Source organism: Panthera onca, chromosome D1, assembly GCF_046562875.1.
Source record: "Panthera onca isolate mPanOnc1 chromosome D1, mPanOnc1 haplotype 2, whole genome shotgun sequence".
Classification (NCBI taxonomy): Eukaryota; Metazoa; Chordata; class Mammalia; order Carnivora; family Felidae; genus Panthera; species Panthera onca.
Window position 1 is genome coordinate 97,024,738 of NC_138348.1, and position 18,676 is coordinate 97,043,413.

At 52.6% G+C, this 18,676-nt stretch overlaps 1 protein-coding gene across 1 annotated transcript in view; it reads right to left on the minus strand.

Annotated features, from left to right (window-relative positions):
- GRIK4 (glutamate ionotropic receptor kainate type subunit 4) overlaps positions 1-18,676 on the minus strand; it is a 429,733-nt gene that overhangs the window by 97,969 nt on the left and 313,088 nt on the right. Inside the window, 2 exon segments of the mRNA XM_078432856.2 lie at positions 8,377-8,481; positions 9,168-9,320. Of these exon segments, the coding sequence (XP_078288982.2) occupies positions 8,377-8,481; positions 9,168-9,320 (258 nt within the window).

Here is an 18,676-nt window from a genome sequence, read left to right on the forward strand (position 1 = left end):
AGCCGTAAGTGACTTCTGAGTAACCTTCAAAGCAGGCCCCCCTCTCTCCCCGAGACAGGCCGCCTCAGAATTTCCTCATCAAAGGCAACGTCGCTGGCTCGTGGGGAACGGCCCGCCGAGTGGCCTCCCCAGCCGGCCCCCTCTTTTCAGGTCTGTCCCCCAGCCGGGGAGCTGGCACACGAGGCCGCTGATTTCCAGCAATCAAACCCCCGCTCCAGCGCTCTGAGCCAGGTTCCGCACAGGCAGCTTCAAAGGATCTGCATATTTATGGTAAACTCCTTCCCCAGACTGAAAATGTATTAGACGGTAGCAGGCATGACACTCTCTGAGCAGCGTCTCCCCCTGGCGACCTGTCTGAGCCGTGATGGCTGTTCTCATTCGCGCAGATGGGACCTGGGCTGTCACCGAGGCTCGTGAGGCAGGGGCCGGGGAAAAGGGCACAGATGTGGGGCAGCGCCTCCCGCATGGACAGGAGACACCCCCACCCCCCCCAACCCCGGCCCTCACTCTTCTCCCAGGGCCACCTGCAGACAATGGTAGCGTAGGCTCTCATCCGACACGGTATTTTTAGGGGTTTCTGGTGTTCCTGGTTTGTTTGCTTCTGAAGTGGGGAGCGGGTCTGGAGGTGGGGACGGGGTGGGGGGGACGCCACCAGCAGGTCTGTTAAAACTGCCATCGAAGCAGCGGAAGATATTTCCCGCGTCCCCGGCCATGATAAGACATGTGGCTGGCTGCCTTTACACGACTCAGGGGTGCCATCAAAACAAGCCACAAACACTGCACCATCCCAGACGTCCCCGCCAAAGGGGCAGGCGTGCCTGTGTGTGGGCCTGCAGGGAAGGCAGCAGGAGAGGAAAGTCAAGAGAGGCAGCCTGTCCTCCTAGCAAGCGGTGGGACCTGTAGGGACTCAGGAAGCTGGGGCTGGATAGCCTGAAGCTTCTGGAGGACATGGGACCCCTGAGTTCTTGGTTTGCAAGGGTGACTCACAAAAGCCATCTGGCCCATCCTCCTGCCTCGTTAGAACTACACGCAAGTCATTCCAGAGAACCAGCCCCTCAAAAAGCTGAGTTTACATCAGCTTTGGAAAACGAAACATGGCCATCAGTTCCCAAGGCTTTTTACTCGCCCACTCTTGGCCAGATCTGCAAATCTCTCCATCTCCATAGGAACAGACTTAAGTAGATAAGTGGTCCAAGGAAAGGGTGGCTCAGGGATGGTTTCTATGAAAAGTTCATGTGAAAATAACCCCGGGTGTTTTGGGGGGAGGGGGGCACGTGGAACAATGAATTGACCCCAAGGTCCCGATTTCAAAGTGAATCAAAAATTTGAAGGCTAATTCCGGAAAGGAAGCTAATGCAGGGAATGGAAAGTTAGTGTTTGTGAGGGTGGTGCTCTCAGCTCTGTGCCATTTGGCCCCATCTGGAGTGTGGTCCTCAATTGGGGCCTCGTGTTTTAAGAGAGGCCCAAACAAACCCAGAAGCGTCAGTGGCACCAGATTTGGAAGCCACGTTGCATTGGGAACGGTTATGGGCCACTGTTTGCCGAAGGAAACAAATCAGAGAGGCCACTACAGTAACTGTTGACCACAATTTCTGCCTTTCCCCAAAGACCATGAGCCCTTGAAGAAACCATGACTCCTTTATCTTGCATTCCCAGCCCTTGACACAGAGGAGGTGCTCAAACAGTGCTAATGCTAAATCTTAGGAAGAAGAGAATGAATGAAGAGAAATCGAACTATCTTCAAATATATGAAGAGTTGGTAAAAAGAAGAAAGAAAGAAAGAAAGAAAGAAAGAAAGAAAGAAAGAAAGAAAGAAAGAAAGGGTGAAAGAGAAAGCGAGCCATTCCGGCTGCTTCTGAGGGCAGAATGAAGAGGCAGACTTTGATCTAGTACCTGGAAGACTTGGGAATGTGTCCTTGGGGAGGTAGTGAGTCCCCCAGCCCAGGACGGACTCAAGGAGAAGCTAGGTGGCTGCTTCTCTCGGGGTCCCCACGGAAAACATTCTTGCATCGGGATGGGACATTAGACTAGACGCCTTGGAGGTCTCCCCCAACACATTCTGGGGCCAAGCTGCAAAGTAGAAAGATGTGGACGTTGGGGCGCCTGGGTGGCACAGTCGGTTAAGCGTCCAACTTCAGCCAGGTCACGATCTCGCGGTCTGTGAGTTCGAGCCCCGCGTCAGGCTCTGGGCTGGTGGCTCGGAGCCTGGAGCCTGTTTCCGATTCTGTGTCTCCCTCTCTCTCTGCCCCTCCCCCGTTCATGCTCTGTCTCTCTCTGTCCCAAAAATAAATAAAAAACGTTGAAAAAAAATTAAAAAAAAAAAAAAAAGAAAGATGTGGACATTGAAGATAACTAGACCTGGACTCAGTTAAGCCTGGAACGTACTAGCTGTGCGGATGTGGACACATTACTTTATCTCTCTCTGTCTCAGTTTCTTCACCTGCAAGACAGAGAGCGGCCTTCAGGTACGGCTGATACAAGATGACAAATCTTAAACATCTCTGTATACCACCCAGTATGGGGTGCCATGAAGGAGACACCCAATAATACAGTGAGCTAATACTGTCATACGTCAGTAGAGCCAGCTTGCTACCCAACCGTAGGCAAGCAGAAGACAGTGCCAAGCAAATCTAGTGTCAATCATCCTTGGGTTTAACGAGGACAAACGTCGAGGGGCCAAATCATCCACATCCCACAGAGGAAGAAAATGGAGGTACTCCTCTGGTGATAATACAGTCTCACAGGAAAAGTGAGATCTGCATCTTTGGCTAGGGAGGTCCGGCCCCCATGTCTTAGCCCTCCCTCTCCCAAAGGCTTAATTAGAGCCTGTTAAGTCACTTCCGATCCTTAGATGAAAGGTGTGCTCATCTTATTACAGCCCTCCCAAAGTCACTTGAGGGCTGCTCAGAATCTCTGACCGTTAGACTAAGTGAAATGAAGGAAATCAAGGGCCCGCTAATGCTGTACTTCTATTTTTCCCTTGTCTCTTTCAAATCTGATTTATCCCGAATGAAGTAGGGAGATTATACTATTCCAATGCCATCCAGGGCATCTTCTGGGAAATGAGAAGGGAGACTGTGGGATGGAGAAGGGAGATCTCACATCGGCAGCACTGGAGGATGGGCTTAGGGCACCTAGAAGCAATTGCCTTGACCTCTATGGCCATAAATAAGCAATATGGAGCTGGTCCAGGTTCAGAAATGTCACTTAGAGGATACTCTGGGGAACATGTTCCCCCCTCCCAACAGAATTCCAAGATGGAAAACACTCTCTAAACAGAATCAAAATAGTAATTTTTTTTAAATGGTAAAAAAAAATAACCCTGGATTCTGAAAGACTATTTTTAAAATGGTAATAATCCCTTAATCAGCCACCAGCAGGGAATATGGCATTTGGTTCAGACATTTTACCAATTACAACCCACTGGGTCCCTGTGTGGTGCTTTCTAAATAATCAAAACCAGCTCTTAATAGTCACTCGCCCAGACAGGAAGAGAAAGAACGAAACCAAAGCCCGATGAGAAGACACCATTACTGAAGAAAGCCCAGCCCAGCAGGTCACTGGGAGCAGGTGGCAGACAAGCCACAGGCCTGTGTACAGTGTTTTGATTTGGGGGCTTAGGGATTGATTCCAGGGAAGTGAGGGAAAGCCAGGAACATGGGCTTTGGAGCTGGACAGGCCTGAGCGTGAATTTCAGCTCTGCCCGAAATGCTTGCTAATAGTGGGCTTTGGTCAAGTTCCTGGTCTTTCCTGAGCCTCGGTTTCCTCATTTGTGAAGTGGGAGTTTATCTGCCTTCAAGGGCTGTTCGCCAGGTCAGAAGTGATCTGTGCAAAGTGTCTGCGTGATGTCTGGTACACGACAGGTCCTCAAGAGATGTTAATTCCCTTGTTCCTGGTCACTCTCCCTTCCTCTGTCAGCACCACCTTGGATGGCATTGGAAGAATGTTAGAGCAGAGATACTGACATTCCTCCCACCCTGGAAAAGAAACCCAATTAATCATCACTCCCCAAACCACTTCTTCATCCTATAATAATCAGGGGAAGGACACCTATCAAGAGGCAAAGATTCAGCTGGTGATTGAGATGGGACCTGGGGACCAGAACTGCAAAGCTGCCTCCATGCCCATGATACAGTGTTCGCTGATATTCACAGAACCTGAGCTAGACAGGAAAGCAGCAGGACAGTCACTAGATCTGTTGAAGAAAAATGGGTAATAAAAGAGGATTATCACAATCCACTTAATAAATCCAGTCAAGAGTCGTGTCCCTGGAGAAAAAGGAGCCCTCTTGCACTGCTGGTGGGAACGCAAACTGGTGCAGCCACTCGGGAAGACAGTGTGGAGGTTCCTCAAAAAAGTTAAAAAGAGAATCACCCTGTGCTCCAACAATCGTACTATTGATACCAAATGATTTCACTCATGTGTGGAATTTAAGAAACAAAATAAACGGGAGCAAAGGGAAAAAGAGAGAGAAAGACAAATCAAGAAACAGACACTCAACTACAGGGAGCAAACTGATGGTTACCAGAGGAAGAGGGTTAAATAGGTGATGGGGATTAAGGAGGGCACTCGTGATGAGCACCGGGTGATGTACGGAAGGATTGAGTCACTATATTGTACCCCTGAAACGAATATAACACTTTATGTTAAACAACTGGAATTTATATAAAAACTTAAAAACTTAGGGGAGCCGAAGGTCAAAAATACCATCTTCTCTGACGGTCACACTGGCTCAGAAAGATGGGGATGGGACGTGGGGAGGTCGAGAGGAAATTCTATGCACAGAGAACGCTATTTGTCAAAACACAGCCCGTGGCCCACCTGCACTGTAATCATCTATCTGGGCGCTATCAAGAATATGCAGATTCCTGAAAGGCACTCAGTTTTTCCGACTCAGAATTTATAGCTATGGGGCTTGGGAATGCACAATTATAGCAAGCACCGTTGGTCGCTCCGTGCACATCTAGGTTGGAGATGCCCTATCTACACCGACAGCATGTGCCGCCAAAGAAGGACCAGTAGCTGCTGGTTGGGATGTCCCAGAGCAGAACCCTTTGCTGGGCTGGGCTGGGCTGGGCTAGGACCTCGGGGCCGGGGGCTGGTGATGCTGTTTCTTAATGACCCAGGCAGTCCTGCAGCCTGGCAGCTGGGAAAAGCCAGGCTGAGTGGCAGCTGCTAGAGAAGCAGAGTTAAGAAGAGGTCCTTTGAGCCTAATCAGCTGTCATTCAAGCAGAGGGTGGGATCAGGGTCACCAGCCAACTGCCACCGCAGGTGTTGCTTGGGTGATGGAAGGGGGCTCTTTCTGGGGGGCAGAAAGCAGGCCTGAGGTCTAATGGGGAGTGTTTCAGAGCCTAGAATTGGGCTTTCTATGGAGTAAGTCTGGGGCTTGGTATGAACATTATGTTCTTCTAACTACTGCTTCCCCACCATGATTATCTCCACGCACTTCATTTCCTTACCCTATTTAATTTTTTTTTCTATAGCACTTATGACTACTGACGCTATATTATACATGTATTTGCTTGCCTAGTGTTTGTCCCATACTACGATATAGGCCCCACAAAAGCAGACACTTTGCCCATTTTTTAAAACCTGTGCTTAGAAAAAAGTCTGGAACATAGTAGGCATCAACAGGTATTTATTGAAAAAATGAATGAGCGTTCTTCACTTCACATCCCTGAGCACAGTGGGGGCTCACGGAAGAGTCAACCTAGCAATTTCCCTCCAGGCTGGAGGCTTCATTTGTTCAGGGAATTATGAGCTCGAGGGCAAGATCTGAGCTTAATAACCCCAAATTACACTTATTTTGGCCCTGTGTCACCAGACTCTGAGCTCTTTCTCAGTTCAGGGATTGTGCCTTCTGCAGCCTGGTTCCCTCTGTGCCCAGCACAGTGCCTGACACATAGCACATCCTCATTTATTGGTTAGCTAAATGCGATGACCATTTGGTGATATTCTATCCCAGAGTTTCTGGCTATCTACCTAAACCTGGACTCTCCTTTTATCTTGTTTTCCAAGAAGGGTGACCTTGCCTTGTGGCCTAGCATAATCGCTGTCGTTCTGGAAGGCACTGCACTCAATGTCATGAGAAGGGCTGAACTGCAGCCTCTCAGACATGGGGACAGGATGGTGGGACAGAGATGTGGCAGGGACTCCACAGCGTAGCCTAGGGTTTCATTGGGGCCACCTTGGGTGCTCAATGACCATATCAGTTCCTGGGTCCTAATCAAGGCTTACCCAATCAGACCTTTATAGGGTGGAGTCTAAAAATCTGTATTTTTAACAAATTACCCAGGTGATTTTGATGCATGATTTGTCTGTCATAATGGCTAAGAACTTCAGCGTCAGAGTCAGAGATCTCTGGGTTCCAAACCAACTGGCATTACTAACCATTCAAGACCAGGTCAGTCCATCTCCTTGAGCCTGGGTTTCTTCACTTATAAAATGGGGATTAATAAAAGTACCTATCACAAACTACCAACTAAGACGAACAAACCCTAATGAGGATGAGACAAATAACCTGAATAGTCCTATAACCCTTAAAGAAATTGAATTTGTAATTTATGAGTCCCCGCAAAAGAAATCCCCAGGCCCAGATGGCTTCCCCTGGAGTCTTTTACCAGACATTTAGAGAAGAATTAACAGCATTTATATACAACTTTTTCCAGAAAACAAGAGAAAGGAAAACTTCCCTATTCATTTTGTGAAGCCAGTATTACCCTGTTACCTACACCACACAAAGCGGGTAAAAACAAAGCAAAAAACCCCCTACGCTCACGGCAGGCCAGTATCACTCAGAAGTTAGATGCTAAATCCCCAACAAAATATTAGCAAACCAAATCCAGCAATGTCTAAAAATTATACACTATGTCCAAGTGGGATTTATTCCAGGTGTGTGAGGTTGGTTAAACATTTGAAAATCAATTAATATAATCCACCATACGATCCAGCTAAAGAAGAAAAAAATATGATTGTATCTGTTGACCCAGACAAAGCACTTGACAAATTCAACACCCGTTCACGGTAAAAATTCTCGAGAAGTTAGGAAAGGGAACACCCCCAACTTGATAAAGAACATCTACACATCACCTACAACTAGCAGCGTGTTTTTAAGTTTCATGGTGAAAGGCCGAATGCATTCCCCCTAAGGTCGGAAACAACTTAACAGTATTAACGTTGAAGTTCTAGCCACTGAATAAGGCAAGAAAAGGGAATGCATGGCATCCAGATTGGAAAGGAAGAAATAAGATCGTCTCTATGTGCAGGTGACAAAGAATTAAAATACAAAGAAACTGAAAGTACTTAGTTTGTAAGGTTAAATGAGAAAATACCTATGACACACCTAGCATGGTGTATGGCCTGTGGCAAGAACTTAAGAAATGAAAGCTGCTATGTGATGACGGTGACCATGGAGAAGGAGAGAAAGAGAAAAAGAAGGGAAGAGGAGGAGGGAGAGGAGGAGGAGGAGGAATTGGAAGAAGAATCTTAATGATCTCCCGGAAAGGTGAGACCCTTCAGAGGCCCTGTTCAGCTACTCTGACAGCCAGATGTTCTCCAATACGTCTGTTTCCCGCTCTAATCAGTGCATCATTTCCTATTTCTCTGGCTTTTCTAAGGCTGGAGAAGGGCTAGCCTAAGAATAGAGGGTTGATTATCCGGGCGATGGAGAGGCTGGGAGACCTTCAGAGGCACCTGGGATGGCTGTCAGAATCCCTGTTTCCTCTGATGCGAGAGGACGGGAGGACGGGAGAAAGGGAGAAGGAGTTGATGGAAGAGAATGTGGAAAGGAGTGGGGAGTTGGAAGGGGCCTCAGAGGCTGGAGACGTCCTGGGCAGACAGGAGAAGACAGGTAGCAGATGGGAGAGGAGGGCTGTGACCAGCATCAGCCGGGCGTGGGTCAGTCACGAAAGAGCTGGCGGAAGAGGACCGGCCATCCACTCCGATGCTGAAGGGATCCAGTCGGTTCCTTCCCTGCAAGCTCTGGAACCTGACACTACTTCAGGGTTAGGGCGAAATTCAGGGAGTAGAGGAACCCAAAATAGCGGGCCAGGCCTGGGAATTCCTTCCTTATGTGATTCCCTCTCACCACCCCCCCCCCCCCCCCCCCGCCACCGGCGTCCCCTACAGAGCATGACTGACTGCTCCCTCTAGCTAATCTGCTAGAACAGCAGTCCCTGACTCATGCCAGCGGACGCGGTGGCAGGAAGCGGGGAGGCCTGTGCATGCCAGCATCTGTGCCCAGGATGCGGCCCGTAGCTCCTGGGGACAAGGGAGAGCAGGGGCCATCCTGATGACAGGGGAGAAACGGGAAGGCTGGGGACACGGAAAGGAACAACGAGGAAGGATGTGCCACCATGGCGGCAGACCAGGACTTACCTGCCGGAAACCGTTCCTGGTGAACTGTAAGATTTTCAAGGCATAGTTGGACCTCTGGCCTTTGCTGTTGAATTCGATGTGGCCGGTGAGACCTTCCAATTCTACCTGTCCAAGAGAGAGTGAGTTACAGCACCAAACAGGCCCCGTCTGCCACTTGGCTCCAAGCATTCCACCCGTGTGTTCTTCAGGATGCCCAAGAGAAATGAGGCCATCAAGGTCCATTCTCCCACCTGTCTCTCAGCCACAGGAGCTGGTGACTACAAATGCGATGTCTCTGGAACCAATTCAGACTTGGCTGGGGCTGGAGGAGGAGAAGGACGCCCCACACCCAGGGACCTCGCAGCTGCCGTATAAACCAACACAATGCCGAGACGGGAGCCTGAACTCACATCCTCCCGTGTCCCTCCTCCAGGCTGTTGGCTGCTAGTAGAATCTGTCCTCTTTGGAGGACACCCACCTTCAGGCCTGCAAGAAGTCAGGGAGACCTGACTCTCAATGCAAAACGCGAGCTACGGTGCACCAGGCTTCTCTGCCGGGAGGTCTTCTTCGTGGGCTAGAGAGCCATTTCCGTCCCGCTAGAGGACACGTGGGCAGCACAGCACCAAGCCCGGCCCCCTGGGTGGGACTTCCGGGATCAGAGGACAAATGTGATCCGCGGTGCACCGAACGGGGTCACCGCAGATGGCTGTTGTCTCTGGGACTGTGATGTACGGCGGAGGCCCGGAGGAGCAGGGCCTCGAACCGGGGATCCCCCCCCCCCCACGCCCCGCAGGGCCCCTGCCGCCCCTCACCATGCGCAGGTAGTTCATGAGGCTCGTGCCGTGCTGCCAGATCTGGGCCGAGCCGCAGGACAGGGGCTTCACGCCGATCTCCTGGCTCCGGTTCAGCTCCTGCACCGCAGTCACCACAGCATAGACGGCGTCAAACAGCAGGGCCGAGGAGAGCTGGGAGAGGGCGGACAGCGGGCCGGGGGGCAGAGAGAGAGAGGAAGGGATCGGTGTAAAGGGGGAGGGGGAGGGAAGGGAAAGGAGGAAGAAAAGAGGAGAGGAAGACAAGGGAAAAGAGAAACAGAAGAAATAAGGGCACCTCTTTGTCGCCCTTGGCTCACCTCCTGTGTCTGGACCCGCTCTGCTCCTCACCTACGAGTCCAGGCGCTTGCCCAAGGCAGACAGGGGTGGCAAAGGCTTCTCTGGGATTCGATCATCAAGCTATCCCTTTGGACCCCAAACGACTTCAAGGCTATCCCTTTCTCTCTCCGCTCCAGGGGTGTAGCAACTTCCATTGCTCTCAGAATCCCCAAGAAGGGGATGGAGCTGCCTACCTCAGGACAGGGAAGGACCCGGGACACTACGTTCGGATATGCCCGTGCCACAACACTCAGCGGAAGGTCCCTGACCCCTAGAAGACCCCACGATGTCCTTTCTTCCTGGAGACACCATCCTACCCTCAGTCTACTTTGTGCCACTCCGTGTAACGGGTAACTGTTGAAGCACAGGGTTGAGTTCAAAGCCCGAAGATGAGCAGGACCCTATTCTTGTGACAGATTACAGCAGGATGGAGGAGGCGTGTGGGGAGGCGGGACCCAAATAAGAGTAACGTGAAACTGAGTGAGGGGGCGCACAAAGGTCTGTGGGGTCCATAGAGGAGGATCCCGTGGGGTGATGAAGAAAATGTTTCTCGGAGGACACGGCGTTGGCACTGAGCGCTAAAGGATTTTGGTAGGACTGTCATTGGATCTGGGAGGGGGAGCGGCTGGGAAAGGGAGAAAGGCACTCCAGAAAATGGAGAGGTGGAGAGTGTGGTGTGCACTTGCGGGGGGTGGGGGGAGGTGGGAGGGGAAGAAGCAATAAACCAGAAATGCAGACAGGGGTCGCGCTGCAGAGGGAATTAGAGCCAGAGGAAGAAGCCAGTGAGGTCTGTTCATATTATCACCTCCCTATTAAATTGCAAGCTCTTCGGGCAGGACCAACCGAGGTCATAACTCTGTATCCCTCACAGCATCTAGCACCAGGACCTGGTATGTGGCAGGACCCCCCAAGACATGTTTCTTGAACTGAATGAAGCTTGGGAGTGAAATCTGCCCACAAGACTCAGCCAGAGCACTACTCGATGAGGTCACTTGGATGTCCGCAGCTTTGGGGAGGTGCAGAAAAACAGAAGATGCCCGTCCTTGAGGGGTGGGCCCTCTCAGGAGGCAATGACACCACGCTGGGCACACAGTGTCCCTGACAAGAAAAACCTACGGGGAGTAAATGATGATAGCGTCAAACCATACAGGAGCCCTGAGGGGAGGCCCCGGGGGAGCAGTGAGATTGGGGTCCGGAGGCCCACACACCATCCGATTATCAAGCAAGCCCCTCCACTGAAGAGCGACATTGCCATGGGCAATTCAGTACTGTCCCCCTGGACGGTCCCCTGCTGTGACTTCTTACAGCCTCCTCCTACCTGGCCAGGCCCTGGGAGAGACACCCCTCCGAGGGCGGGGGCAGGGAGGCCACCTTGGGACCGCTGGGATCTTTTTCAAGCTCTCAAGACAGAGTGTAAGCATCTTGAGGCCGGAGGTGCAGGAGAAAGAGCTTGAAAGCGGGAAGACCAAACCCAGAGTCTGGATCCCAGCCCTCGCGCAGGTGCTGAGCGATCCCAAACACGCCGTGGAACCTTGGAGAGAACAACGGTTTCTGCAAACGACTGGCAGCATCCTGCCTCACAGATCCGCAAGGTGCTCTGCAAACTGCAAAGGTCAGGTGCCACCGTTCCTGAGGGCGGGGGCCGCGCACCCCCAGGTGCGGGCAGGTGTCAGCTGAGGAAGCAGTTGCTGGCTGAACTAAGGCTATGGGGAGTAGCGAGAACGGGGAGCTGCGAGGCAGGAAACAGGCTGGGAAGAATGACTTCTTCCCTTTGCACTTCTGCCACCTGCCTGTGACGGCAGCTGGGGAGGCTGACTCGGGATAATCTTTCTAAAAGGCAATTACAGGGGAGAACAGCCCAATAGAGTTTCTCTGCCCTGATCCAAGCTCACTTGTACTGTAAAACTGCCTCGCGCGTGTATTCATTCCTCCCCCTTCTTAGCCCACCCCCCCCCCCTTCTCTCGCTCCTTCTTTTCTTTCTTCCCACATTTATTCAGCTTCCACCATCTGGCAGCACTGTAGACCTCAACATCTCCCATTCTCCTCTGAGACATCCACACAGGCAGGAGCACCGGGTCCCCGGTGTCTGCACTGGGCCTTCTTCCCTCTCAGTGCCATCTTTTCTGTCCCCTGGTCCCAAAGCACCCTGTGGCCAGGACCGATAGAATCCTCTGCAGTCCTGGTGACCAGCCACCTCCCCCGAGTCCCTCCCACCGGTCACCTTCCGCTCTCTCTCCTCTAGCCACTGCCCTTCCCCTCTGCAGCTCAGCTCCTTCTTCATTGATTTGAGGGTCACCTGCTGGCACTTGAGGCTTCCCAGCAAGCCTACAACTGTCCTTGTCCTTTGCACATAATTCATTTTCCCCTGCGCACATGTGGCTCCTTTATTAATGGACCTCTCACATTTCCTTGCCAAGAGGACATATGGAAATGATCAATGCCACAGACTCTCCCCTTCCAGCTTAGACAAACGTTGACCCGAGGTGAGGGGGGGGTTGGCTACCCCTACTGACATTGGCCCCTAGACCCTTCTGTTTGGCTATTTAAATGGTACGGTAGGCTAATTTCTGTCCCGCCTTCTCCTTTGTCTCCCAGCTAATCTCTCCGTCCGCAAAGTCTCAAAATCTCAGCCTGTTAGGTTGGAAAGGATCCTAGAAATCAAATAGTCCAACTCTCTCCTTTTACTGATGACAAAACCGAGGCTCAAAGAAATCATCTCCTGCCCAAAGTCACCAAGCAAGGCAGTGGCAGGACCAGGACCAGATGCCCGGGATCCTCTCCTCAGTCTGGTTTTTCCTCCTGTGTCTGCAGCATGGTCTTTCCACCCTGCTCCCCGCCACCACCACCAACCCCCCCCCCCCCCCCCCCGGTCTCCTCTTGAGAAGCTGGTGGTGAATCCTCACTCTGTCAGATTTATTCTTGTGCCCGGCCTCACGGGACTACATGGGCAATCTTCTAGATGTGGTCACCTTCTCAACAGCAGACAGGAGAGACTCTTGGGCCAGAGAGTCAGCAGGGGAAGGAGAGTGGGCAGGCCTCTCTCTTGTCCTGGGTTCGGCCATCACCCACTGTGCCTCCTGTTCTGATGGGTTTGTTTTCACGCTAGCCTCTCCGTTAAGAGCCATCTGGAAATTCTGTTGGGACAGGACTTATAAGCAGGACAGAGGGGCAGTGGGAGGTTACTATCAGTTGCTTAGATCGCGCCCTTCTCCCCTTTTTCCTATCAGAACCCCCATTTTGTCGCGGGACGCTCCATCCCCCAAGCAGCCATGTGCTTCAGGGGTGGCCGACCCAGCACCAGCCCTCCAGTGACGCTGAATGGTCCAAGAGTCATCCCATCCCCCTACCGATAAGTGATTCAGGACCGGAAAAGTGGCCCAAGTCTGTCCAAGGAGACATGAACTGAGGCCCAGAGCAAGGGGCCCCTCCTCAGAAGAGCTTCCTGTCTCTGCCAGAGGCAGCCCTTCTTCCTCCACTGGGCATTACTGTGTTGGGACGTGATGCCTGGGCCGATAGCAGTCAACCTAGCTCCAGCCTGAGGATGGATCTGACACCAAGGGGAACGGAAGGAAACCCGATTTCCAAACACACCAGTCCCGAGTCTCGACTCTCGACCTGCTGTGACTTGAGGTGACACATTTCCTTTCTCTGCATAAAGCGATTTAATACAGGATTCTCCCTGCTGGAAGCTGGATGTACTTTAACCAGTACCGAGGCCACAGGGATACCCTTCCTCCCAGGACACAGCTGCCCCAGGCCCCCCAGAGAGGCCTGGGCCGCACCCCTCCAGAGGCCCTTCTTCTCAGGAGGTGGCATGCTAGTCCCCGAGAGACCCCAGTCCCCATAGACCGGCAGACGCAGCTCGCCGCGCCATTTCTCACACCCTCCCACCAGGCCCCACGCTCCTTCCTGTCACATGCTTGTTGTTGTTCCCACTCGTCTGGGATGCGGTTTTCTTGGCTGATGTCCTCTTATTAGCAAATGATCCGGATGCCGGGAGACTGGCGTGTGGCTGTTTGCCGTGTTCCTTGACGTCTCTGGGGCCTTCAAGATTCTTCCAGGGCTTCTAGTAATGACACCCCAGAGGGGGATGCTGGGGGCAGGGGCCGGTGGAAGGGTCAGCCTCAAGGCCCCTGTCTCCTCTCCATCTGCATACTTCCTTCAGAGAGGCGACACGGTGACTGTCCCCGGTGCGCTCGGGGCTTCACGGTCCTCTCCGCGGCTCAGCCTGGGCCGATCTGAGCTGAAGACCTCCCAAGCCCCGAACACCATCCCTCCAGACTCCCGTCTCCTCAGGGCGCTCCGGACAGAACCCGACCGCCCCTCTCTCGCAGGCTCCTGGCAGCCCGCCCTGGTCTCTCACCTGGATCTTCCAGCGGCTGCTCTGAGCCCCGGCCGCCCGTCCTGAACTCCTCCTGCTCATCTGCCCCCAGATGCCAATCTCCTCCACTCAGCCCATTTCACCTCCGGCGCGACAGCCCGTAATGTCTGCCTCGTCAACTGTCCGATCGCGCCGCCGATCTCCATCCCCAAGCAGCTCGCTGCTTTTCTGCTTGTTTCCTCCCTCTGCTATTATTTACTAATTTAGCTCTGGCAAGCATTTGGGATTGCGGTTGGGGGACAAGCAGCTCTGGTACCAAAACAGCACTCTGTCCAATGCTCCACTCTGAGGCCCCAGTCCCCTCTGTCTTCGCTCCTTCTCTCTTCCATCCCATTCACCACCCTTCCCTCCACCGCCCGGCCTCTTCCTGTGGCTTCCGTGCCCCATCTGTGAGTGTGTCTCTCTTGTCTTGTCTCAGCTCTTCCCTGTCCCCGTGTCTTCTAAATATTAAATCCCCCAAACGGCTCAATCCTTGTTTAAAATCCTCTCCTCTTTCTTGGCACCAAAATGGTGCTTGGCAAGGAACTCTCGATTCTCTTGCTTTTTAATATTTTTATTTGGTTCTTCATTGTTATTTTCTTTTGAGCTGTTTGTAAATTGTTTAGGGGAGTGCAAGGCTTAGTATAAATTAAGATGAATCGATCCGACTCAGGGAGTTGTGGCTTGAGTTTCTTCCCCTTCCCCTGAAGGAAAAACTAAGAGTATCTCCCAAGCACACACCTGTAACCCTCACCTCCCCCGATGTTCTCGCCCTAGTTCTCCCGATGCCCATTCTCTTGGATACCCGTTTGTCTCTGAACCTCTGCAGCTTAATCTCTACCCCTCAATATCAGACCAGGACAGGAACCATTAAAATCTCATCGAGTAGTCCGTACAATCTGGGTTTTATTCAATGAAATAAACACTTAATGACAAACATCTGTTTGAGCCTAAATTCTAATTACTTAACCTAGCCATCTGTAATTTTAATGATTTTCCGCGATTTTTGTTCTTTGCAGCGTGATTAATGGGGCCGGCGTGGGGAAGTGGCGGTTCTGTGTCTCCGTCCTCGGCTCTCCCGCCTGCAGCTTGCACAGTGTTGGGCAGGGGGCACGGGCGTGGCTTGCGGTCAGCCAGCTGGTGGTGCCGCCCGGGCCCGGGCGGCCACACTCAGCTTGAACCGCTGAGTCCCGCAGCTCGGAAATGCGACGAGTGCAGAAGGCACATGGGGCGTAGGGGAGGCGGCGGAAGAGAAAGGGAGGGAAAGGAGTCATGGGGGATGTCAAGCGGGGGAAGGGAAGAGTTGCGGGGAGAAGACACGAGAAGGAAGAGAGATTGGAACGGAGACTGAGGGCAGAGGAGAAGGGGGAAAAGAAGAGGGCCCTGGAGGCAGCAGAGAGCAGGTCCCCATGGAATTGCTGGCTGCAGCCTTTTTAGGAAGCTCGAAGGGGAGACAGAACCAGCCTGTGCCTTCCTGGAACATGATTACTTCTCGCCTTCCAGCTCCCCGGCAAATGAAAGGGCTGGGCTGTTTGTGCTGGGAATTTCAGCCCCCAAAGAGACAGGAAGAAGCACCGCTTTTCAAAAGGCAGTTGCTAAGTGAGAATCCTCAAGAAGGATTTGTTGCTGTTTGAAGCTGTTCACCCTTTCTTTCCACATTCTTCCGGGTGTGGGGTTTCTGTAACACTTTCCCTTCCCTCTCTGGGGGGTGGGAGGGGTCGCACCGAGACCATGGGTGCAAGGCTCCTGGCACCGAGAGGCAGGCTTAGGCTCTAATCTCACTCTTCTGTGCCTCAGTTTCCTCATTTGCCACGGAGGGGTGTGTGACCACTCTCGCTGGCTATTGGGATGTCGTAAGGAGGAAAAAGAGGTGGGGGTGGGATACTTCCGTGGGAAGTGCTGCCGTAGACTTCAGCTCTGTGCACGGATGAAACAAATGGAAGGGAGCGCCCCGGTCCCCTAAGCTAGAAAGAACACATGTCCCGATTTTGCTGGCAAGAAAACCACAGGGTTTGGCCAAGAGAAAGCCGACTGAGGTACAACCACAATCCGGGACCCAGGACCAGCTGTGCCCTCCCGGTGACCGGGGCTAGGTGTCAGGCTTGCCCTTAAGCTCCTCACACCTCCCCTCTGAAATAGGCTTGTACTCTTGTTCTCCACCCCCAGCATGGAGGGAGCCTCTGGACACGCCCCCTCCCTGAATGCCCCCCAACATTCTTGAGGAACATAAGGTGCTGAGGCTTCGGGAGGTCTGAGACTGGGATTGGGAAGGAGAAAAATGAGGTCAGGAGGGTTGCTTCCACGTGACAGGACACGCGGCCCCGGCTCCACCCGGCACAGCGTCTCACACACTAAGTGAGCAGCAGGGCGGTCTTGGCTTCCTCCTCCTCTGGGATGCCCTCCCTGATCGTTCCAGGCCGAACTGAGGGGCTTCACTCTGCTTCCACAGGGGGAGCAGCATCCCTCTCAGGGGACATTCTGGGAAACTGATTAAGAGGTCTGGTGTGTTACCACATGATCTGTTACTGTCCTGCCACCACTACCACGAGACTATGCCAGGCTGGCCTCCCTGCTGGGCCAGGGGAAGCAGGAGAGATAATGTGGAGCAGAACTGCCCTAGCCCAGATTCACTGAATGAGTTGTTTAGACGAGCTGATCCCCGGCCAGATTAGGAATCCGGAGCTAATCCCTCCCCCCCTCCCCCCCTCCCCCCAGGTGCTCCGATGCACGAGCGGCACAAATGCTTCGCGTTACACGCTTAGTGAGATTTAGGGGCTGGTCGTTACACAGCATTTCTAGCAAAAGCGACCTGATGTATTTACTGATGCCTATCCCAGTGGCTGGCAGATAGCATGTTGAATAAGCCCATTCAATGAGTAACTGTCACTTTAAGACGGCATTATAGCCCACTTTATCTTCCCGAGAATCTTCTAAAGTGGTCTAGCATAATCAGCCCCAAATTATAGATGAAGAAGAATCTGAGGCCCCGAAGCGTTACAAAACTGCGACCCAAGATCACAGAGCAAGAAAACGGCAAGGCTGGTATTTAAATCCAGATCCTGTGCCTCCGAGGCCAGTACTCTCTTCGGCACGTGTGAGCACGGCCAGCCCTAGAGACCCGTGAGAGGCACGGGGCTGGCTTCCTCGTTGGGTCCTTACAAATTCCCCCACTGGGTCCCAGGGAAGGCCTCTCGCCTGCCTGCTTGTGGTCAACATGAATGCTGATGGAAGGGCTGAGACCCTCAGAGAGTAACTGGAAATACGTCACACGGAACCTTTATTTCACGAGGGCCAGATGCCAAACGTGGGACAGCCTGGGTTGGAGAGCAGGCAGCAGTTTCCTTTCCTGATGTTATGCTGTGAGTCTTTCCGGTCCGCCAGCCTCATCCAAATACCGGAGCCACGGTGGCAGGACCGGGAAGACAGGCCTGCATCCGGCTGGGAGGGATGCACCTGGTCCTACCGCGACACTGTGCTTGAAGACATCCCGCGCTGTCCCTGACGCATCTACCGGCAATGAGAATCCCCCTTCTTCAGATGTTTCACCCCTGCCAACTCCTTTCTACGGATTCTCACTTCTTTTGGGTCTAACATACGTTGTTGGGATGTGCCCCTTAAGCCTTTCTTGAAACTCAGTTCTCAAGTGCCCTTCTCCCACCTGGCTCCTTGATCAAAGCCCCCTGAGCTTTGCATGAGCTCTGACCCTTTAGTTACCTCTTCCTCCCTAAGATTTCTACCAGGCTATGCAATCAAAGAAGTACAATGTTTGCTGGGAGGTCACTCTGTCCATGCCCTTGCCTTCAGCAAGTCTGCCACTGGATGACCGCCTTGGCCAACCACTTAGGTGTCCATTGTGCAGATGTTCAGAAATGTCCTTGCCCCAGACGTGTATCAGAGGCAGGCGTGCTCCTATTTTTTACATGTTTTTTTTCCATTTTTTACTTATTTTCAGAGAGAGAGTATGTGCACAAGTGGGGGAGGGGCAGAGAGAGAAAGAGAGAGAGAGAAGGAGAGGGAGATGGACAGACAGAATCCCAAGCAGGCTCCGTGCCGTCAGCAGAGAGCCCAACATGGAGCTCGATCCCACAAACCATGAGATCATGACCTGAGCCGAAATCAAGAGTTGGATGCTCAACTGATTGAGACATCCAGGTGCCCCATATGGCTCCCATTTTAAAAGCCACAGAATGTCCCATTCCAGTGGGGTGCCCAATTCCCCTGCACCTCTCAGGCCTACTTCTTTTCCGGTTCTTTCTATCTCTAGCTCACTGTTCCACCTGCCTCACTTACTCACTCATATGACAAATACCCACGAACTACTTTCACTTCCCCAGGCCGACTGACAGAGGCAAGAGAGTGATGGCCCTAGAAAGAGGTAAGATGGCCGAGCAGTTAAAACTCTGAACTGGGTTCTGATGCTCGTTCCTTTGTTCACTAGCCGTGTGACCCTGGGCCGTTCACTTAACCTTTCTGAGCCTCAGTTTCATCAGCTGCGAAGTGGAGATACTGATGGCAGCTCCTTCAGAAAGTTATGTGAGCATCACCCAAGCTGTCTTATGGGGCTTCGTGGGGCTGACACGTCACACGGCTGGGACGGGACCTAGAAAGCCAGGCAATCCCAGTCCCCTGAGAACTTGCCTTTTACCAGACGGACACGAGCACACATACTTGACCTGTCCTCACAGAGTAAGGACATCAAACCCAGCGGAGTATGCCAGGGACGGCTTCCCTTCCATCACATACGCCGCAGGGGAAGGGAGTAGAGAGAGGAAGAGCGTGGGTGAGGGCATAAAGGAAGCCTCCCCGGATGAG